At 46.6% G+C, this 23,932-nt stretch overlaps 1 protein-coding gene across 1 annotated transcript in view; it reads left to right on the top strand.

The window, feature by feature from the left end:
• The window catches only part of LOC144180559 (endothelin-converting enzyme 2-like), a 42,323-nt gene that overhangs the window by 4,142 nt on the left and 14,249 nt on the right, over positions 1 to 23,932 (top strand). The window contains exons 2-5 of the mRNA XM_077708888.1: positions 5 to 215; positions 8,916 to 9,224; positions 18,487 to 18,810; positions 23,552 to 23,717. Coding sequence (XP_077565014.1) covers positions 5 to 215; positions 8,916 to 9,224; positions 18,487 to 18,810; positions 23,552 to 23,717 — 1,010 coding nt within the window. The remainder of the gene's footprint in view (positions 1 to 4; positions 216 to 8,915; positions 9,225 to 18,486; positions 18,811 to 23,551; positions 23,718 to 23,932) is intronic.

The following is a 23,932-nucleotide window of genomic DNA, read 5'->3' as shown; positions in this document are numbered from 1 at the left end:
TCAGGGGCCCCGCACGTGCTAGAAACGTTGTGGTGGATGTGGATAACGAAGCGTCGCAAACCAACGACTCCTCGGAAACGTTGCACACGAATGGTCACGAGAGCACTCGAGCATATTTATGCCTCTGTTACGGCGTATACTTCATCTGCGGAGTTTTACTACTCGCCTTTATCTTCATCACCACCATTTTTGTGATGAGAATTGCCGACAAAACGGTAAGCGTTGGCTGCAGTGAGATTTGTTGTTGTTATATTAGTATTAGTATTTGTAGTAGTAGTAGTAGTTGTAGCGGTAGTGGTGGTATTAGTAGTAGTAATAGTAGTAGTAGTAGTAGTAGTAGTAGTAGTAGTAGCAGTAGCAGCAGCAGCAGGAGCAGCAGCAACAGCAGTAGTAGTAGTAGTAGTTGTAGTAGTAGTAGTAGTAGTAGTAGTAGTATCAGCAGCAGCAGCAGTAGTAGTAGTACTAGTAGTAGTAGTAGTAGTAGTGGTGGTGGTAGTAAATATAGTAGCAGTAGCAGCAGCAGCAGCAGAAGTAGTAGTAGTAGTAGTAGTAGAATTAGTAGTAGTAGTAGTAGTAGTAGTAGTAGTAAGAGGAGTAGTAGTAGTAGCAGCAGTAATAGTAGTAGTAGTAGTAGTAGTAGTAGTAGTAGTAAGAGGAGTAGTAGTAGTAGCAGCAATAATAGTTGCAGTAGTAGTTGTAGTAGTAGTAGCAGTAGTAGTAGTAGTAATAGTAGTGGTGGTAATGGTGGTGGTGGTTGTGGTGGTGGTTGTAGTAAATGTAGTAGTAGTATCAGCAGAAGTAGTAGTAGTAGTGGTTGTAGTAAACTTTATTTCGCCCAAAAGTTGGGGTGATCGTAACACTGAGTTATTCATACAGTTATGTTGACAGCGGGGCTCCCGATGTTTTGGGAGCTCGGTGTCTTCAGCTAACTGGGGGAGGGCTTCTTGCATAAAAGCAGCTGGCTGGAGATGGCAGCCTCCAACTCTTGGAAGGACAATATGTTATCAAGGATGGGTTGAGTTCTCCGTAATGCCGGTATGACTGGGCATAACCAAATTATGTGGTGAAGTGAGGCCCATTCAACAGAACACAAGCGTCAAGCGTGTTTTTGTATTCCGCTGGATATAAAGTTGACATAAGATGTGGAGTGGATAATAATAGTGTTTGAAGCTGTTCGAGAATGCCTGAATGCATGCGAATGAGCGATGGATGCGGTGGTATGAAACAGGCACGCTTTCGGGTTCGGCATACGCAACAAAGCACACAGCTAAGGTTGCACTTGGTTTATATATCTCTAAATCCTTCTACACTGTGCGACACTGGTTATACTAGAAATGGTGAACAAGAAAGGCTTCAGAGAACATTCACTCAGATTCCATTAACCTGGGTAGTCTAGGAGCCCCTCAAGGATCGGTACTGACACCTTTCCTGTTTAACCCCGCCATTAGGGAGCTTACGGCTCTCGTCTTGTACCTACCCCACCTACATCATTCCATCTATGCAGGCGTCATCACCTTGTGGGTGGACCAGGTTTTTATTCGCAAAAGAACTCGTGCGGAATATTTGATGTCCTTCCTTTCCAGAGCACATGTACTTAGCACAGGATGTCCCAGCTATCATGCACCAAGATTTAAAAAAAGAGCAATGGCGTTACTCAAAGAAAACCAAATGCGTAATGTTTGCAGCACTGTGGATAAGCGGGCATTATTTTTTCATTAATGAGACTTAACTTATTAATTGTAATTAATTATCGAACTCGAAAAGTACTGTCCTAATCACTAAAGTTTCGATGAGGCACTTGTAGGTACCCACGAAAGGCATCTAACTGCGGTAGCTTCAGCGACGAACTAATTGCGTACTCGTTTAAGCTGACTGATAAAGAAAACCCGCGAAATATGATAAATACCACGGACGGCGCCTCCTCGCGCATTAGCGCGCATCGTAAAGCAATGCCCCCAAACAGGCGGCCTCTGAGTTAGCCAGAACGAAATAAACAAAAGAAAGAAAGAAGAAATTGCGACTGAGTTTCTGCCTTATCTGCACATGCACGCCGCGAATCTTGCTGTTGCTGCTCCTTCCATGCATGCCATTATCAAGGTGATGCGCTGTCTCTTCGGGTGGGTGACAGGCGAAGCAGTTGCTTTCAATCAGCATATTTGGGGACGCTGCTTTACAATGCGCGCGGAAGCGCCGTCACGTGGTATTTTTCATATTTGGCGGGTTTTCTTTGTTAGTCCGAAAAAATTGGTACGCAATTAGTTTGTCGCTGAAACTACCGCAGTTAGATGCCGCTCGTGGGTACCTACAAGTGCCTTGTTGACACTTCAGTGATTAGGACAGTACTTCTCGAATTAGATAATTATTTACAAATATTATGTAAGTATCATTAACGAAAAAAATACTGTCCGCTTCTCCACAGTACTGCAAACATTACGCACAAGGTTTTCTTCGAGTAACGCCATTGGTATTTTTTTAAATCTTGGTGCATGATAGCTGGGACACCCTGTATAAGCGTCGTGCTCATACAGATTAACCTGCGCGGAAGTAACGACACACGCAACCTCCTAACGTTTCTAATGAGTTAAAATGCTGCATCTTTCTGCCTCTTCCCACGCATTGATAGTATATATTACACACAAAAAGACGACGTCCCGGCAGCATTTTAAATGAGTGATAGGCCCTCCGAATAACAAAACACAGTGATGATGATCGGCCACAGTTCTGGTAAAACTAGCTTGGTGCCACTGCATGAAGATGTTGATTTCACCATGATGCAGGGAAAAACGTGGTGCAAATACGTCAAAACACCAATTATCCAGTCTGGGTTAAGTGCGCCGCCTGCATATTGTTACGGGAAGCAGAAAAAGGACAGTGGCACCTAGCGCTCGGGGATCTACGCCGACTACGATGAAGCAGTGTGTGGCACGGACTCAGCTCGAGCTGTCATGGCTGGTCGTACATGGTTCATCATGTAAATTGATCGCTGCTCCATCGTCCAATATTCGTCTTGTCTTTACCTTGTCGCCAAGTAACATTTTGGTGCAGGGTGCGGTCTTCATCTCCATACTGGTCTCCAGCTTCACCCCGTCACGGCTCCTGAAGTGATCGCCTCGATGCTCTCGGATCCCTTGTCATGGCTTGCATCGGCTTGTCACGATGACCCAACTTCGGAACACCTCGGTTACAGCCGCACACTAGCACGATTACGGGAGAACTACTGTTGGCCATATCTTGCCAAAGCAGTCCATCGCTACACCAAAACGTGCTGAGAATGCCAGCGACGAAAGAAACGACCAACCCATCTTCCCGGGCTTCCCTTCTAAACCCGATCGAACCCAAGACCTCTGTGTAGCAGGTGTGGAGAGGCGCTATCCGTAGTTCAGATACCCATTGAATGCAAGGCACTTGACACAACACGTCGCAAACACTTCCCACAACTACACAGACTACACGTCCCACTAACCCAGCGTTTTTCCTGTCTGACGATCCCATTTTTTCTATCAAGCGCGGTTTTAAATGTTTAGAAGAAGTTAAATTTTTGACCTAATTTCGTACCACGCATGATTACTCCCTGGCCTTATACACCAGCCATGCTCATTGTCGGGTTCTGATGTTTTTTTTTGTTGACTTATTTTAGTGTTTACGGTTTCACCTCGAAATATAACAATTGTTTTCGTTCTCTTTGCCACAGTTGGCCTTGCGCCATTAACATCAAACCATCATCATCATCATCATACACCCTATCGAACCACCGATGGCTCCGTATCAACATGTGGGAATGGAGATTTCTTGGCCCTGTGTCAACGCCAGACGCAAGAAACCGCTGGGTCATCGTTCCGACTGACTACTTGACTAGGTTCGCCGAAAGGAAGGGCGCTTCCATCGGCTACCACATCTGAAGTAGCATCATTTCTTATGAAGAAAATAGTTCTTCGACGCGGTGCGTCTTAGGTTATACTCACCGACCGCGCTTATGTGTTCTGCACCAAACTCAAGTTATACTACGCTTGAGCCACACAACCCAGCGCAGAACTACGGCATATCATCCGCAGACAAATGAATTGACAGAGGGCCACACAATACAATTACGGATATGATGGCAATGTTCGTCGACATGGAGCACCGTACTTGGGACGAGGTGTTACCGTCCGTGACCTTCGCATACAGTATCGCCGCCCACGAAGCACTGGGATTTTCTCAGTTCAAACTAGTCAACGGCCGGCAAGTGACCACATTGTTCAATGCTATGATGCCACTTCTCCCTGATTACGACACTTACGAGGGTGCTCAACTCGTTTCCTAACGCGCGGAGGAGGCCTGACAACTGGCCAGGTTCAGAATCACGGTTCAGCAGCGCAGAGACGCTTGCCCGTATAATGTTCCACAATGTGACGCACACTTTAATACGGGAGATAGCGTTTCAGTTTGGGCACATGTACGGCGCCGCAGACCTATTTAAAAGCTTCTTAAGTGCTATTTCGGGCAGTATAGGATACTGCGTCGTATCGGGGGCCTGAACTACGAGGTGCTCCCTGACGGAGAGCGTGTATCGGCCGCCGGCCTCTACGCCCAGAAGTCATTCATGTTGTGCTCCTTGAACCGTATTTTCATCGTCAGAAGGCGGCGATAGCTTCCCAGATGCGACAATTATTCCTACCGTTTAGCAGCACCAGGAAGATGCTACCTCCTCTATGAGGGGGGTAATGGCACAAGCCATAACCAGGTGCTAGCTTCGTCAGAGAAAAATGGCCAATTTTTCCATCACCATCCTCATAATTTCATCATCAGTATCATACCCTCTTGTTTCATCATCAGCGGACGAGAAGAAGTAGAAGCTGTTGCACGGAATCAGCAAGCGCTCGCATGCTATCTTCACCTCGCGACCAGTTTGTGCATAAAACCAACGCTGATATCATTCAACCACTGAGTGGCAACGTCTTATCTGTGACAATGCAAATACGTTGGTACATATATGGTCTGCGGTAAGCATTCTTGTTTGCTGCCCCTTCAGTACACCGCAATAATGCTGATGTGATTGAGGCTTCCACTTCCCTCCTAGCCGCGCAATCTTCATTCTTAAGGAATAGTAGAGATAGGCAGTGACAACGAGTTCAATATATCCTGTCACTGATTTGTTCGGAAATCAAGCAACCCACGCAATGCTTGCAATGGGTTTGCCCCATTACGTATTAGGTAGCTCCCAAGTATCACCGCAGCGCCAACATTGCGTACGCCTTTACGTATGCAAATAATTTGCGACGCCGGACAACCTCCCTCTTGAATGCTGCTCCTGGGGTCATAAATGACAACTGTAGTGAAAATAGACTCCATTACACCCAATTTTTGTATTTACATACTAAACAGACCGGAAGGTACAGAAATGACACCTTAAATTTCCGCATGCACCCCGCAAGAATCAGCAACTATTGACGACTTTAGAGTCGGAGTACAGGTATCCATAGTCGTTACCACCATGTACAAGGATGTCACAGCCGACAAGTGTGGCCGTGCACGGCTGGCTGTCCGCTCGGGTGTAAAAGGGCGCCAAGTCGCTATACGTCCGCGCTACTACCTTAAAAGGAGCGGGCCAAAGAGCGCTATGAAGTGTACTGGCCGCCTAGCTGCTAAACATATTATAGCAGCAGTACAGTCACTTCGGTCTTATGAATTTTCTGCCCAATCTACCGAAGGGTTGAGCGTAATCTGCTATTAAAATATCTTCAACACTTGTGTTTGATTAACGATACATTTCAAAGGCTTCCAGTTATAACAAGATTGCTAATACGCTCCCTACTGCACGCCCAAAAAGAATTTTGCTCGGATGACATGGTGGGTTACTTGGATTTGTATGCAGGTACTACAGCATTGCCGGCATATACTGAAGCTAACTTCCATGTGGCCCTTACTTTCGAGGACTTTAGTTATTGGAAATCATTGGTTCTATTTCTTACTTCCCTTACTTTTGTGTGCATCGTGTTTTCCGACTAAAGTTCTCCCCTCATTTCTTGCTAAGATATGGCTTACGGGAAACACAACCTCGGTTTCCCGCAAGGAACTTTCGAAATTGTTAAAACTATAACAGCAAAACAACGTAAACGGCTTTACCTGGTACACGAGTAAGTAGGCAGTAGGAGTGGGATTAATTTTTGCCAGAACAATTTTCGAAGGAACGTTTATATTCACGGATATTTCCTCTGCTCCAGTCAGAGATGCAATACATTTTATTATGTATAATCAAAGAAAGAAGATTACATTATGCACATAGGAGATATTTAACCAGTTTTAAAGAAAACCCTTAAGGTTGAGTAAGTTCCAGCGAAGGAAAATCTGACATCATCTCACATCCACCTGAAATCGGAGACGAAGCTTTCCTGGACCCGGACGATTTTTAAATGCAGAGCATTTCTTTAACTCACGATGACACGCGTTCTAGTTGTCCATCGTCGTCCGCACCCCTCCCCCTACACTATATAAAAAAATAATACTTACCGGCGCCTGGTTTCGATCCCACGACCCTGCGGGCGGAACGCAAGGTACATGGTGCTCTACCCACTGCGCCACAACGCCGACACAGAATGGAGGGCTACGAACGCGCCTTATATCCTTGACTCATTCAAACTACGTCAAGAAGCTGCGGATACAACGCATTCACTACCTGTGGGCGGAACGCGAGGTACATGGTGCTCTTCCCACTGCGTCACAATAAGCATACCCACCTGCTAATAAATGATGTCACGTAACCACGTAATTACGTCTCCTCATTTAATTACAATACAACAACCAACAGCAAAAAGTGCAACAACATTAACGTAACGCAAACTACCTAACGTCATGCGCCCCCGGAAATGCTCTGCATTTGATCGTGCCCCTCGCGAGGGGGATGTTTAGTTTCCTGCCGCAGCAAGAACCAGGCGGCCTCCTGCGCAGTTTGTGGCGCATACCCACTTGGGGAATTGGCAAGGATCATTTTTTTCCCTCTACTGCGAGGACACCTTTAAAGCTCTGTAGCTTTCCCTTACCGTATAAGCCTGCATTTCAGGTGAATGTAAAAGTTTCCTTCACACAAAAAAAATTAAAATATAAAGCGGCTGTGAGGTCAATCACCTCTAAGTACCCCGTTCGCATTAGGGGCTGAGAGCATATGCATGCATCTATTTATGTGAATACATGCATGCTCCCCAAACTAGCGACTAATTTTTGTATAAAACACTCATGTAAAACTGTATGCATTCGCGAATATCACAGTACAATCTAGAATGCGGCAAAAGAAGTTGGTGAGTGCTGTATGTCACGGCACGACATTCCTGCGTTATGTTATTCGTCGAATCTCGTATTCCGGAATACAAATGTCGGTCTTTGTGCTGACCTTACAGTGAAAAAACGTCAGTTCCTCGCTGGCCGACAATGCCCGCATAGGCATCGGCATCGGAAGCCGTAATCTGCTCCTAACTTACATGCCGGTGAGGCGTTCTTAAGCGAAGACTTCAAAAGTGCGAGCCTAAACTCGGAAGAAGTAGCGATAGCTGGCTCTCCATGTCACTTACACGGCAGATAAAGACAGCGGAAGAACTCACCCAAAACAGTAAAATGACCAGCAGGAAAATTCAACGTCTTTGTAAACTCCCCCATTACACAGCTGCAGTAAGGAGTTGAAGTGCAGCGTGTGGGACATAGATCGAAAACATTGGAAAGCGTTAAGGAGGACGGTTCTCTCGAGGTACACTTTTAGATGCAACGCATCTCATGCTCGCCCCTCTGTCCTTCCTGCGTCTGTCCGGCGTTGTCCGCACAGCTGTGCCTCTCCTCTCTCCGATAGCGAACACTCTCTCCCAAACAGCTGCGGGTTGGCGCAGCGCGCTCTCACTCCGTTGCTAGGCGCCGGTGGGCGGCGCTGCGCTCGGTGCTGCGCTCGGCGCTGCGCGCGCTGCGCATGTGCAGTACTCTCTCTCTCCGCGCTCTTCTCTCCTTCGGGCAGTGTGAATAAAAAGCGGCATGCCGCGCTCTGACGGTCTCAGTCGACGGTCGTCCGCATTACTCTTGCACTCTCTCGCAGTACTCGACGATGGCGTGATGCAATCGTCGAACTGTGCACTTTACGGACCACAAGGCACTCATTCTCGTCTGCAATAAAGACCGTAACTGAGCATACGTGTACTGCATGTGCATTGCATGGTGAAAATGAAAAATTACGCCCGCCACCTCCCCTTCGCGTGAGAAGCCCTGCTATAAGCGTAATCAATACGATGGAAAACGCCAATGGAACCCCCCATGAGATGCGTTGCATCACACCAGGGTTCCCACGACGGGAGGTGGGCGTAATTTTTTAGTAGCGGAATACGAAGCCTTTGCGCACGCGAGTCGCAAAAAAGAACATCTAACACGTTTACTTGGAAATAATTCTTTTTACATTCACAATGCGTAAAAAAACGTTTCCGTGCCCCAAGAGTTTTTATCATTTTTGTAAAACTAACAATTCTATAAGGTGCAGCACGAAATCTCAGCCCCATAATTGTTTTTCAAAGTTAGGCTGACAACGGCATTGGGTTGTGGTGAAGCGAGATGCGATAATCCTGCACAACACATCCCCGGTTGCTGCAGCGACATCACTGCTGTTGAAGAATACCTCCCCGTGGCTTAGTTACATCCATAAAAGAATTTCTTGCTCTTACTGGCAGCTGAGCAAACGCTGCAGTTTGTGAACGACATCCAGCTCCGGACAGATCGCTAAACGGGGCAAAGCAAATTTGTGCAAATGAGAACAGCATAATATAGTTTATGTAGATCAGAGTCACGATTATTTTTTCTGCTGCACTGACATTTGGCTCAAGCAGGGCATGCGTGTGATTTTTCGCAAAACTTATTCTATGTTCGTATTTAAGAGAAGTTGTTATCTTTGTGTCTTCGTGTCTTTGCAGTTGGATGTCATTTTTCTGGACAAGGCGGCCAACGAGAAGGCCCCAACGGTCTTTTGGACTAATTCACCGTTTGATTACCGGTGGCAAAATCCTCCCCGAAAGACGCACACCAAAAAGAAACTCCGGGACACAACTACTGGCAGAAAAAGTACAGCGAGCAATGACAGGCCAGCAGACGCATGCCACACGGGTGACTGCACCACACTGGAAAGACTTATCAGGGAAAGAACGGACTTCGGTAAAAACCCGTGTGACGACTTTTACGAGTACGCCTGCGGCAACTACAAAGGTACCGCCGTCTTACCTCAGGTAACCACAGCTTCACTCGGATATGATGAGCTCTGCCTTTTAGGGCGCTCTACGCGTTCTCTGAAGACCCATCTCCGTATTCCGAATCCCTCCTCCACTCGAGTCAGCAGTCGCTGAGATGCTTGAAAGCAATTCTTCCACTCGTCCGAGTCGAGGAAACACATGGAGTGGAGGACAGACAGAATACGGCCGCCATTGTACCGGTGACTATTGGAACAATTGATTTAAACATTGCTTCTGTTTTACGTGCTCCAGCACAGATGCCCATATAGTAGTAGAATGTTTGGGTCGACACACTCTGGCAGGTACCTACATAGATATGATAAATTTTTCACTGCAGCCAGGCATACATTTTTTTCCTTCGATCTGTTTCACTTGTTAAACACCGGTTTATTTCCGCTGTCCAAACATACGTGACTTCCTCCTTTCACCAATTTGACCTTCTCTCCACCTTTTCAATTCTTCGTGTGTGCAGCATCTTATAGGTCCAACGCGTTTAAATAATTATAAACGCGTTAGCGTTATTAAGCTCATTTTTTTATTCCCCCTGGGAACCTAGCCGTCCGCTATCAGCCGTGCTCACTACGCGTCCACGGAAATACGTCACCGCAGCCATCAGGAAGCTACGACTGATGCAGCAAGGTTCGAGTGCTCCGCTGAACATGTTATGTGCCGCTACGCAACAGAAGCTTAAAAAAGGGGACAACAATACACGCCCGTTACGAAAGAAAGGACCCGTGTTTTCCTCAAGTGCGGCGTCTGGGCGGTGAAGTTTGTTCTATGCTCAGTCAGTGGTAGCACGCTCGGCAGACATGGTCTCCAGCCGTGCCCGCAACTTACGTCATCACACAAAACCGGTTTTCCTCCAGAACATCAAATATATAAATTTCCGGTAATACACGCTCGAGGCTGCTCGCGGGCTACAAGGCATAGCGTAGTGGAAGCCTCCGGAACAATTTCAACCACTTTATAATCTTTAACGTGCGCGGAAATCTCGACACACTGGTGTTTTTTTTTCCATCAGAAAAATGACCCCCGGGGCCGCGAAATAAAACTAGCGGTCCTGGGCTCAGCAGCGAACGCCTTAACCACTGAGCCACCGCGATATGTTTCCCACTGAAATTTATGCCGGCTCCAACAGTGGGTGACCTAACTAAAACAGGGGACAAATGATCAACGCCGGTCTCTCAGAACTCAAAGAAGGCATAAATTATAAGACGAAAAAAGCCAGAAATAAAGTCTACTATATAGCGTCTAATCGCATAGATTTTCAAAATACTTTTCAATATTCCCACGGTTATGTCTCCGCTGAAAGCTCGGTTGGTCAACTACAGATGACGCCACGTGGCCAATTTAAAGATTCCCCGAAAAATAGGTACGAATATCCTCCCAGAGAACAGCCACGTAAGCATGCTCGACGGGGTTCTAGACAAGCGGATAGTTCCCAACTCACAATCGCCATAAACAGAAAAGCTTTGAGCAATTATTGCCCTCAAGGCAAACTTCCAACCAAGAAACAGCAAAAAAATTAGCAGTGGCTAAGCTGGGCTATGCCAGGATATACGCAGCGTGAGTTAAGGTTGAGCTTGTTATTCTTAGGTTTCCTGGTTGTCTAGGATTAGCTGATTATCATGCTTACTGCGGCTGAAACGATTTCCAATCCAATCCAGTCCAATCCAGTCCAGTCCAGTCCAGTCCGGTCCAGTCACTGCTCCACGCGAAACTAATATCAAGCGGTTCCAGCGCAGCGACAGACTTGGCTACTGCGTAGCAACGGAGGCGACAGTTGGGCACGCGCCGGCGCCAGTACGTCTGCCGCGGCTATGACGTCCTTCCTCTGGAATGTGCAGACTGGCGAATGTGCAGACCCAATTCTCTACACACCAGTACTCAAATTGGATTAGATTTTCAACACAATCCAATTTCATCCAATCCAATCCAATCCAATCCAATCTCATACTCCTCGCGCTTGCGCAATACGGCCATTCAAGGTCCACGCGAAACTGCTCAGCCTCGGCCAGTGTAGCTTACGCTACAAAGAAGAGACAAGAAACGGTACAACTCATGCAACCACTGATCATGAGCAGAATATTGCACAGCCTGCCATACCACAAATTTACCCGTACCAAAGAAAGTGAAAGGAACACCATCATTAGGACAGCATATAAGCCAGTTCTTAACTGCGCCATTTTGACCATGAGACGAATTAACAGAAGTTGGACCACCAGGGTAACAGAATGAACATGCATATACGGGTCTAGAAGAAGGGGACGGCTACGTACTCCATGAAGGGATAAAATAACAGTATTCGGAGCAAAGAATGGACTCGGGAAGCCCAGGGCAACAGCGGGGATGGTCAATAGGAGAGGCCCTCACGCTGCAGTCGTCCTAAGTAGGGTGTTTGTGATAATGACGATGAATCGAATTGAGTTGAATTTTATTTCATTTTGTGTTCCAACAACAGTGGGTATTATAGAAGGTATCAGAAAGAGGTCCCAGAGTCAGAGGCTGAAGGGGGGACCTCCTGTTATTCATTAAACGGAAGGAAACATGTTATACGCAGAAATATATCAATCAACGGAACGCAAAGTAACATCAGCAAGATAAATTACGGTAGATGTGCGAGAACAATATCTGGAAGAACCATTTTAGCAATGCAAGGGAAAATGAAACAAAACTAATATCGGCAAGGTAAATTATGGTATATAGGCAAGAACATAAGCGAGAAACATATTAGTAATGCAAGGAATAAAAAAATAAAACGTAATATGATTTAACGAAGTCAAATTATTCAGTTTGGAATAAGAACGCCCGAAAATATTTTTAAATGTATAGACGGTACGGGATGTTTTAATAGAGAGCGGTAGCGTATTCCAAAACTGTATAGCCGAAAAGTTAAAACTTTCCGTAGTTCGTTGTTACTTTCGGCAATAAATAGTTCATGTTTAAAGAAAACCGAGTGGAGTTACCATGAGGAACTCGGTCAGTACTAATTAACTGAAGGGGGAGGTTTCCATTAATGTTAACAGTTAAAAAGTTTTAAAACCGACAAGGTGCTATGCGTATGAAGCAAAGAAACTGCGTTCGATTCGAATTGGTAAAGGTTGTAATTAGAACAACTTGAATTTGAATTTGTTGCAGTGGAGATAAATGAGTTTTGTATTTCCGCGAGATGATATGCCATATGCTCTGTGACGGTGTAATAATACATAATAATGTGAGATAAGGATGCGTTCATTAAAAAAGGAACGAACTTTATAGAGCACTAAAATACCGTGATCTGTTTTTTCTTCCTATTGATGCGATATGTTTTTTGAATTTCGCGTTCTTTTCAAATTTTACACCAAGAAATGTTACACTGTCATACGGAAAGAGTAGACTAGTATTAAGGGTAATGCAGGGACGCCGGGAACGGTTCTTTGATGTGATCTGAAGATCATGAAGTTTCATTTGGCATCATGAATGCTCAGTAATTTATTTTTAAACCATGTCACCTAATTGGATGCATCTGTGTAAAGACTATGTAGTAATAAAGCAAGGCACGTATCTGACGTAAAAATCGTTGTGTGATCAGCTTAAAGCATGCTTTTAGAGTAATTAAGAAAAAGAGGAAGATCATTATTATGAATTAGAAACAATAATGGGCCAAGGATTGAATCCTGCGGGACACCAATATTTATTATCTTAGTCCGAGAGTAACAATTTGACGCACATACGACTTGTTCTCTACTAAGCAGGTAACTATAGATGAAATTGAGCGTAAGGCCGGTTATTCCAATCGATTTCAGTTTGGTAAACAATATCGTATGGTTGATAGAGTCAAACGCCTTTGAAAAGTCAATAAATAATGCGCCTAAAAATTCTCCTCTATCTATTCCTGCTTTGATTTGATCGGTTAAGGAAATCAGGGCGAGATACGCTTAGTAGCCAGCCGTGAAGCCAAATTGATACGGCGACAGGATATTAAATTTACGTTCTCAATAGGTCTGTTGCGGATTTCGAATACCCCGCCAACATGAACAGTCATGATGATGAGAGAGACGCCGGCAACGAAGTGGCACGTACACGCGCCACCGATGCGTGCTGGCACGTGGGCTCGTGATTGAGTTCGGAACGCTGCGCTTGAACGACCATGCACGGCTTTGCGTCGCTCTCTCCACGGCGCCAATAAACCCTGAAGATCGGCTTTCCCGACTCGTAACACTGGTGCCGAAAACTCGGGAAGCAAGCCAGCATCGCGGCGAGCCTTCTTTTTACGAGCTGGGTGAGCCTTTTCTTCAGTTGCGACCGGCATGGAACGTATCAAGAACAAGCGCGCGTCACGGCGGGCTATGAACACGAAGATTATCAGCGAGGTGGACCAGCTGCTGCAGTCTCAGCAGTTGGACCTTTCCGCCCTTAGTGTCATTCACGGACGTCTCCGAGCAAGCAATTCAGCATTGTCTGCGCTCAACGCCGAACTCGAAGCCCACCTGACCGACGACCAAGCAGCCGAAGACTACGCTTCGGTCATGGAGTATGACGACGCAGCGACCAGCACACTGGCTTTACTCGAGCATCACATGGAGATGTTGAGGTCATCTTCGACGCTCCAGACTGCTTCTTCATTTGATGACGCCAGCGGAGACCGCCGGGCTGCGACGTCTACCGGACAGCCCGTACCACCGACTCGTGAGTTTGGAGCACGTCTCCCGAAGCTAGAACTGTTGCGCTTTGACGGAGCGATAACGCGGTGGCAACCTTTCTGGGACATGTTTCGCCATTCCGTACACGAGAATCCCCGGCTCTCTAATATTGACCGTTTTCACTACTTGGTTTCGCTTCTTGACGGAGCTGCTGCTGAAGCCGTTGCTGGCCTGCAAGTGACAGAGTCCTGTTATCAAGATGCTCTTAATATCTTGAAGAATCGGTTTGGCAATTCCAAATTGATCGAGCTGAAGCATTTTGAAAATCTGCGGAAGCTCAGGCCTGTCGATTCAGCCAGCAACGTGCCCGCATTGAGGAAGCTGTACGACCACGTGCAAACGAACCGGCGAGGACTGGAAAGCTTGGGCGTTGGCATTTCTTCTTACGCGGCAATGCTGAATGAAGTGCTTTTAAAGGTGATACCTGGCGACATTATTGTCGATTACTTCAAACAGCAGAGCCTTGCAGCCAGCGCCGCTTCCACGAGCAGTCAGAGTTCTTCTGCCCAGGACGTAGAACATCTGCTGTCTTTCCTGCGAGTGGAAGTAGAGTGCAGGGAAAGAAGCTTCCAGATCAGCAAGCCTCAACGAAGTGAGGAGGCTGACCGAGGGCCCAAGAAGCAGCAGTCTATTCCTACCGCTGCCGTCCTGCACAACAAGGCACAGACTTCGTCTTGCTTCTTCTGCTCCGCCAAAGATCACAGCACGGAAGAATGTCCGAGCGACATCCCTTTGGCCGGCAAGCGAACTCGCCTAGCAAGTGACGGCCGATGCTTCAGATGTACTGCCAAGGGACATCTCGTACGGAGGTGCCGAAGAAAGGTCCGGTGTGGGGCATGTAGGCGACGACATGCTACCACGATGTGCACTGCTCACAGCGCTCGAAAACTATCCGAATCGGCTGCAGAAACGCGACATGCAGCGATGCACGTCAACACGCGCAAACCAGCCATCTCGCGACTCTCCAGCGACGTCCTACTACAGACGTTCCGGGCGTGGATTATGGCATCGTCGCATTGCTGCTACGTCCGTGGAATTTTTGACAATGGCAGCCAGCGGACTTTCATCCGACAAGACGTCGCCTCTGAGCTCAAGTTAGCTGCAATTGGAGAAGTCGATCTGGCCATCAGTGCTTTCGGCCGATCTGGAGGTACCAAGAAGAAGTTCAAAGTTGTCAGAGCGACCCTCCGCAGTCAACATGACAGCACGTCTGCTGAGGTCGACGCCATCGTCGTGCCTTTCATTTGTGAAGACGTGGCTGAAGCACCGAAGGGCAACACGCTTCTGCAACGCCTGGTCTCCGAGGGGAAGCCACTGGCTGACACCATTGCTTTCCCAGGAATAGAGTCCAAGCAAGGAGTAAGCCTTCTCGTTGGATCCGACCAGATCTGGAAGTTCATTCCAAAAACAAGCCAGGTACAGAGGGAAGAAGCGAATCCTGCTTTAGTCGCTGTGAATACAGGCATGGGATGGACCTTACAAGGAGCGTTATCCCTGGAAGATAGCGACAAATGCAAAGGCAGCAGCCTTGTGTGCGTTCTCCGCACGGACGCGCACGAGAATGAAGACTTCACTTCCTCCCTTTGGCGGTTTCGGGAGGTAGACACAGTTGGCCTTATGAACACGCCGAACTTGCGTCCCAGTGAACTATTCGTACGTAGATCCACCGACTCAACTGTGTTTCAAAAAGAACGCTATGAGGCACAAGTCCCACAGAAGTCCACACCGGTCTCCATGGACGACGATGGCAAGATTGCCCTTTCGAGACTTCACGGAGTACCTCGGAAACTTTCTTCAAAAGAAGAGGACATAAGACCTTTCGAAAAGGCTGTGAGGCAATACCAGAGGGATGACCACCCGGAAAAAGTTGTAAAGGAAACGTGTGGCTCAGATCATGCCTGCTACATGCCTCACCGTGAGGTTCTCCGAGAGGAGTCAGGATCCCTTCGATTTCGTGACGTTTATACTGCATCCTTACATGTTTTCGGAGCCTCTTCCTGGAAGAACGACCTTAAACAGGGACTGAATCTCAGCGTGACCCCGGAAGAAGAAAGGCGCGTGGTACAACTGCCAGAAGATCTGCGTTGTACCCACCTAACTAACAGTGCTCGTAAGCGACTTCCTCATCGTGGAGTCAGCAATATTGTTGCTGAAAGACGCAAGTCTGCCCAGGTAGTTCAAGACACCGACAATGTGCGAAGAAGATCCTCCGACGCTGCAAAACCTGCCCCTGTGTTAAGGTGCAACCTGCGGCGACACTCGTTTCCCCGTTACAGAGGGACGGCGTCAGCAATATGTTTGTAACACTTTAGAAACTTGGACAATCGGTAAAGTGTAATAGAAAACAGCGGTAACACTAGGACCGGGCAAGTGCAGCTAGTGTGCGTTAGAGAAAGTGCTTAACTATAGTGCAAATATTGTGACTGCCTTTGTATCAATGCGAGTGAGCATTTGGTGGGCGCGGAGGATGTTGCGGATTTCGAATACCCCGCCAACATGAACAGTCATGATGATGAGAGAGACGCCGGCAACGAAGTGGCACGTACACGCGCCACCGATGCGTGCTGGCACGTGGGCTCCTGATTGAGTTCGGAACGCTGCGCTTGAACGACCATGCACGGCTTTGCGTCGCTCTCTCCACGGCGCCAATAAACCCTGAAGATCGGCTTTCCCGACTCGTAACAAGGTCCTCAACTCTGTCTTCCTAACGCATCTCAAGAAACAGGAGAGACAATGCACTCTCCTACCACCAAGAAAGCGAATGTAAAAACCAATTCGGGAGGGGCCATCTTACTCCCTTTGAAAAGAAACAGGCACCCCCAAACTTCAATGAAAGTACATGCACCCCCACCCCTTTAAAAGGAAACCAGTGCATGCCATGATAGACATGGCACCGATCCAGTGACCCCACAAAAAAAACTCTCCCCTACCAAAAATATGCATTCAAACCTACACAAAAAAGGCGGTATGGCAGGCTGTTCGGGGAAAGCTTCAGTATCATGAGACCACAGTACGCCCCGACTCCGGGATGTACGAAATCACGAGGTCCCAATTGCCGTAGTTTACTACTCTTGCAATATTTGTGACTGTATGACCCTCCAACATAAATGAACAAAGTGTAAGTTGGAGTCGTCCTCTTAGCAATTCGAATAGCGGAAGTATCAAATGAAACAATACATCACTACAGGTTCACGAAGGATGTTATTTAGTTTTCTGGAGGCAGAATACCAAGCGCTTTGGTAAGATAATCCCATCCATAATGCAGAAAGTTAACAACGGCACCTGGACAGCCAGATCCAACGCTATGAAAGCCAACATCGCACTACGCAACAGGCACGCTAACTCACATACCGTGCTTCTTGTGACCACGACTACCACACTGCCCTCTTCGGAAAACGTTAAGAACGAATCCTCATCCTACGCCTAGGAACACAATCCTTCCCATTGGTACAACGAATTCTCAATGCCCAAGAATCGCAAACTGTGTGGACGAAACACCAACACAGTTATCTGAAAATCCATGCGCGTTAAGGTGTTCGTTGGAAACATGAAAAATTAACTGAGCCCCCCTCTTGCTGGCCACCTAGTCATGTCCAAGGTTATGGCCAGGGGAGAACAGCTCAAACACAACATATTCCACTTCTGTGATGCATGGGAGAGAGGTTTGACCAGCTGGTTACCTCAAGATCAGCTCGAGGCGATTGAGAGGGCAAGGGAAGAAGATGCTGCATCTGGTGCCGTAGACACAGGTTCCACCTTTGAGCTCCCTGTCATCCTGTTAACCCAATTTTCTTAAACCACAGCTATTTCTTCATGAACAAAGGTCTCACTCTCTCTCTCTCTCTCTCTCTCTCTCTCTCTCTCTTTGAAAAAAAAGCAAAATTCTTCAGACCGGCCTAGGCATCACGGGATAAAATTTTGATACACTGCCACTGACTCCTCTCTCAAACTTACCAACACTTAGGATTTGCAACCTTTCACGCTCACGTTTTAAGCCACAGAACCCCAGAGAGCCTTTGTCTCTCCTGGTACACGGCGATTAATAACCCTGGTTTCTTGTCTTTATTTTTTCAATAACCTTTTTTTGCTCGTAAAGCATCGGTGTGAAATGCAGCAGCTGCGTAGGAAATCGCTCCGTGTAGTCGAAGCGTCGCAATCGCGCCTTACATCTAAGGATACAAACGTAGATATCTCTGCAACTTTTTTTCTTCATCAAAATATTTCTTCCCTCATCGCGCTTCGTTTGCGAAGCCGCCATAGTTAGACTAATGTAGGTTTCCTCCCTCCTACTTTCCCGCAGGTTAAGTTCCATCCCGCTCTCTATACATTTCTTCTTCCCCCTCGTGCTCACTTGACGAATGAAGATTGGGATCACCTCCAAATATGAATAGCCTATGATCCTAGCCCCCTGAACGTTAAACAGTTGCTCGAAGCCCATTTGAAGCCAATCAAAAGTGTATGCGTAAAAGATACTCGAGAAACGAAAACTACAAACACAAGATAAGATTTTTACATCACAACTCGGCATAAAATTGTCATACTCACCATTTCAAACGTATGAATTTTTTTCTATCCAGATGACCGCCGAGATAAGAGCCACGGTGCTCTCGTTGTTGCGATCGACGACTCTACCAGGAGGAAGCCAGACCGCTATGGAAAAGGCCACCGGAATGTGGAAAGCCTGCCTGGAAGCTCCGAAAGATGCGGGAGGGCAGGAAATGTTGGCGGTGAGACAATTCGCGCATTCCCTTGACCTCGACTTCCTCGACATCGAAACGATGGACCCTAAGCGCAGTGTGGGAGAACACGTGCTGCAGCTCTGTTTGGAGTACGGGCTCTCCGCCTTCATATCAATTCAAGGACGGGAAATTGTAATCGACAAGGGCAAGTCCCTCCTTGAGGTGAGTTCTTTTCGGTGAGACCGCACTTGGGTGTCGTAGTTTGGTACAATTGGCATACTCAAGACACTCTAATTCGAAAGGCGAATAGGCAAAAACATGTCGATGTTTCGCGTACATTTTGTGTTGGTTCGAGCTTGGTTTTGGGCTCTCTATTGTGCACAAGTCAGCTTTTAACCAGTAAGTAGCGCAATGTGAAATAAGGCAGAATGGAAAGTGTGTTCGTATTTTTGAGCAGTCTCAAAGCTTCCATCAAAAAGGACACGTCAATATTATGTAATAAGGCCCCCCATTTGCATAACCTGTCCCTAAAGGGACAGTGAACTGATTTGTAAACATTGCGGCATTACTAACGCAAATTGTAGTCTGGGGTCTCTAGGTTTGTTTCGATCAATCTCCCTGTGTTTACGTTCCTTTATTCAGTAGAAAAAAAATCAATTCGAAAATGCTGTTCTTCTCTCTGCATGCTCATTTCGGATTTCCTATGTCCTTTTGTGTGACGTCAGAACAAGATGGCTTGGCGTCACTGCGCTTCTGCACGGTTCGCCGATCCTCCGACAGAATCAGTTGGCCCAGTGTTTAGTCGGCCGGCGGCCTGTAGGTCGTCGCAATTTGTTCGATCAGTTGAAACTAAGCAACCGCATGTTCGTGCCGGGAAGAATACGCCTTTGGGTCATTGGTTTATAGACTGTACCAAGCTTGAAGTCCAAGTCTCTGAAGGCAAGCGCTCACGCGACGCTTGGCTGACTGGTACGCGAGTAGGAAAAAAACCAAGGCCAATTGAATGCGGGTGAAGATTCATCGAAGTTAATATAGGTACCAAGTAATTAAAATCAACCGAAACTGTTATCGTACAGCGTAAAACCAGGGTTGCGAAAGCACTTTTCTCGCTGGCTAAACAACCACAGCGGTCAGCAGCACGACCACACAGCTTTTCTGTCGAAGAAATACAGCCGCTAGACCTGAGATGTTGTGGGGATTCAGGAGACTCATACTGGACGGGCGCTATACAAGAAATAGCCATCTAAGCTGCTTGAAGTGCTTAAACTAAATAAAAATGTAAACTGGCGAATCAGCCGACCCTTGGCTTGGTGCGAACACGCCTCTTACGATACAGGCACAAGCCAGGCAAGCTCTGAAAATGGGGAAAAGCGCATCGCATTTGAGCGTGTGCCGGTACTCTGGGAGCATTTATCCACTGCGTACGCCGCGGCTAGTGATAGTTACGATTCCCAAGGTGTGCTGGTAGGCTTATCTGAGGTTATTTAAAGCCGACAACATGGCAGAAGCGCGGTATGCGGATTACTGAGATATCGAGAATGCCCATCCGACGATAACGTCGGATGCCAAGCCTATTGTTTCATAGAACCAAAACCGAAACTGGCTCTAAGTCAATCTTTGGACATCGTCCAATCAGGTAGCACCTTGTATTGACGTCACTGCTGTTAGTTGGTGTGGCCGCCGCCGCGCATGGTAGCTTTGCTTCTTTTGGGCTTTATAAAATATATATCACATCATCGCCCTGATCAACAACGAAAAAGTGCACATGTGTGTATTTGAGGCAGTCTACTCAGTGCAAGCAAAAACAGGAACTTGACAAATTCCCCTCAGTGTCCCTTTAAAATTAGCATTGCAAAAGTGACGCAGTCAAGCGCCGGCCTGGCGTTGTGGCTGAAGCGGTGTGTATCTTGTCACCAAGAAGATTCTGCTTTCCGCGGCCATTATTCTGATATGGGTAAATGACTAAAAACTTCATGCGTTCCACTTTCGGGTTAAGTAAAGGAGTAACAAGTACAAAGATAGTGCAGATTGTCATATAGCCCTAACTAGGGCGCGCAGCAGAGCCCTAGTGTAGCTTTGACGCACAAAAGCACAGTTTGTCTGAAACACCTGCAAAACACCTGCAACGTTCGATTTCTGCAGCTAAGGGAAAGATTACATATTCTTTTTTCCTTCATGACGTCACAGTGGTGCGCAATGTTTTTGGTGTGACGAATTATTTTTGATTTTATAAAGTAGTCTCATCTATACTAAGGAGTCTATTGTTGAAGGAGACCTATACAAATCATTTCAAAAATAGTTACGTTTCTGAATTCATTTTTACCAGGCGGAGTCTACATAAACGGAGCCATGTGATCATTCCCCACCGATTTATAAGTGTAAAACTGTTGTGTGGCCGCGTAGGGTTCACGAAATGAACGATATTTTCAAAGCTTGGGCGTAGGCTTGGATGATTAGCCTACACAACACCTATTACTGAAGCATACCATTTTCCGACGTTCAAAAATCACTTTGTTGCGGTTATATTATGTGACAGCTGTATGAAATTGCGTGGCCACTTCAGTGTCCAAACTAAAACAGCCGACAGAGACAATTAATAAACTGACGCATACTTTGCGACATTCATGTAGACTGTGAAGGAAAGTTTGACATCCACCTAAATGCAGCCAAACGGCTACAAAGGAAAGCGATACAGCTTTCTCAGACTTCGCAGTTGAAGAAAAATTCGTCCTGGTCCAGGATTCGAACCCGGGACCACTGCTTAACCGGAGCAGTCGCTCTACCAACTGAGCTAACCAGGAGGCTAGTCGTTAGTAGCGCGAAAGCGAATTGATCAACAACTCGAAGTGAAGGACACTTGTTAATCGACCAGATTTAGGGGAAATCCCCAAGGTGGAGTAAGTTTCTGTGAAGGAAAGTTTGACATCCACCTAAATGCAGCCAAACGGCTACAAAGGGAGCACGAGGTCACGGGTTCGTTTCCCGGCCGCGGCGGCCGCTTTTCTGATGGAGGCGAAAAGCAAAAACGCCCGTGTGTACGAGATTTCGGCGCACGTTAAAGATCCCCAGGTGGTCAAAATTAATCCGGAGCCCTCCACTACGGCGCGCCTCATCGCCTGCGTTGCGTCGGCGCGTTAAACCATACACAATCAATCAATCACGGTTACAAAGGAAAGCTATACAGCTTTCTCAGACTTCGCAGTTGAAGAAAAATTCGTCCTGGTCCAGGATTCGAACCCGGGACCACTGCTTAACCGGAGCAGTCGCTCTACCAACTGAGCTAACCAGGAGGCTAGTCGTTAGTAGCGCGAAAGCGAATTGATCAACAACTCGAAGTGAAGAACACTTGTTAATCGACCAGATTTAGGGGAAATCCCCAAGGTGGAGTAAGTTTCTGTGAAGGAAAGTTTGACATCCACCTAAATGCAGCCAAACGGCTACAAAGGAAAGCTGTACAGCTTTCTCAGACTTCGCAGTTGAAGAAAAATTCGTCCTGGTCCAGGATTCGAACCCGGGACCACTGCTTAACCGGACTTTCCTTCACAGAAACTTACTCCACCTTGGGGATTTCCCCTAAATCTGGTCGATTAACAAGTGTCCTTCACTTCGAGTTGTTGATCAATTCGCTTTCGCGCTACTAACGACTAGCCTCCTGGTTAGCTCAGTTGGTAGAGCGACTGCTCCGGTTAAGCAGTGGTCCCGGGTTCGAATCCTGGACCAGGACGAATTTTTCTTCAACTGCGAAGTCTGAGAAAGCTGTATAGCTTTCCTTTGTAGCCGTTTGGCTGCATTTAGGTGGATGTCAAAGTTTCCTTCATAGAAACTTACTCCACCTTGGGGATTTCCCCTAAATCTGGTCGATTAACAAGTGTCCTTCACTTCGAGTTGTTGATCAATTCGCTTTCGCGCTACTAACGGCTAGCCTCCTGGTTAGCTTAGTTGGTAGAGCGACTGCTCCGGTTAAGCAGTGGTCCCGGGTTCGAATCCTGGACCAGGACGAATTTTTCTTCAACTGCGAAGTCTGAGAAAGCTGTATAGCTTTCCTTTGTAGCCGTTTGGCTGCATTTAGGTGGATATCAAACTTTCCTTAACAGAAACTTACTCCACCTTGGGAATTTCCCCTAAATGTGGTCAATTAAATTCATGTAGACTGTTTGCCCTAAATTCTGATACTTTTTCGCGCTTAAAAACACAGTTTCAAAAATTGTGATTAGAAACTGGCATTCCTATTGCAACCGCCCTCTCAAAATCATCTGCTGAGTTCGGCTGCAATGAAGTTATTGCAAGTAATCTTGGTTAAATTCAGAGCCTGGCTACAGTATTCAGCTTTTAAAATCTACGCATAAGGAAACAAAACGTCAGCATTAGGAAGAAATATTAGAAAAAACCTTATTCCATGTATTAATAAAAGATAGCGACAAACAATTTTGCGACCCAAGGCGAGGTCTTTGACGTGGTTCGCCAAGTGCATTGTATTTTCTATTTTCTTTTATTAACAATCAAACAATGCCGTTATCTTTTCATCTCTAGAGAAATAAACAATTACATTGCTGGGTTACATTACATTACATCACAGGACGCAGCCATAAATTATAGCCCATTAATTTCACTACCGCATATGTGAGACGTAGCTGCCAGCGTAGCTTTGGCGAAAACCGCGGGAACCATCTTCCGCCCCAATGTGACACGAAATTGTCTTGCTCAATAATTTAGCCCACAGAAATTGTTGTTTCTAGTACAGCTTTTTTCGAAAAAATGGTCGCTACGGGCGAGTTGAAAGCGAATTGCACTTATGCCATTAGGTCAGTGAACCAAATTGAGAGTAGGTCTAATCACGGTGTACATTCGAAACCAAACAAAAAGACGAAACGAAAAAAAATATACAATAACTTAGTGTGTTTGAAAATTTTCTGAAACTGTACCTTGTGTAACCGCCATTATGCACACTTCGGATATTTTGCAGGTTTCTGTAGCAAAAGACGATAAAATGTGGCTACAGGAGCGGAAGCGCATGAAATCTGCACATATTGACTCGTACTACACGGCAACACTTCACCACTACACAGCCGGGACGCCCACCGAAAAAACTAAATCATTGATATCTCAGCTCAATGACCTTGAAGACGAAGGTAAGTGAGCCCAAAGACACCGTATGCACGCACCCATCCTCGCGAACACCGTAGGTAGGTGTGGCAGCAAGTTTGTGTTCAGTCGGGGCAACTATTAATTCTAGGGGTTATTATTTTCATAATGCCGCTCCCACCAGCGTTCTTGCTTTCTGGCCATGCCCACTTCCCAACGTGTAGGCTTAACAGCTTGTCTCCTGGACGGCTTTCCCACATGG

This window comes from Haemaphysalis longicornis, unplaced genomic scaffold, assembly GCF_048455015.1.
Source record: "Haemaphysalis longicornis isolate Haplotype H1 unplaced genomic scaffold, Haemaphysalis longicornis Haplotype H1 scaffold_4, whole genome shotgun sequence".
Taxonomy (NCBI): Eukaryota; Metazoa; Arthropoda; class Arachnida; order Ixodida; family Ixodidae; genus Haemaphysalis; species Haemaphysalis longicornis.
The sequence above is the reverse complement of the archived record's forward strand: the minus strand, read 5'-3'. Positions and strand labels throughout refer to the sequence as shown.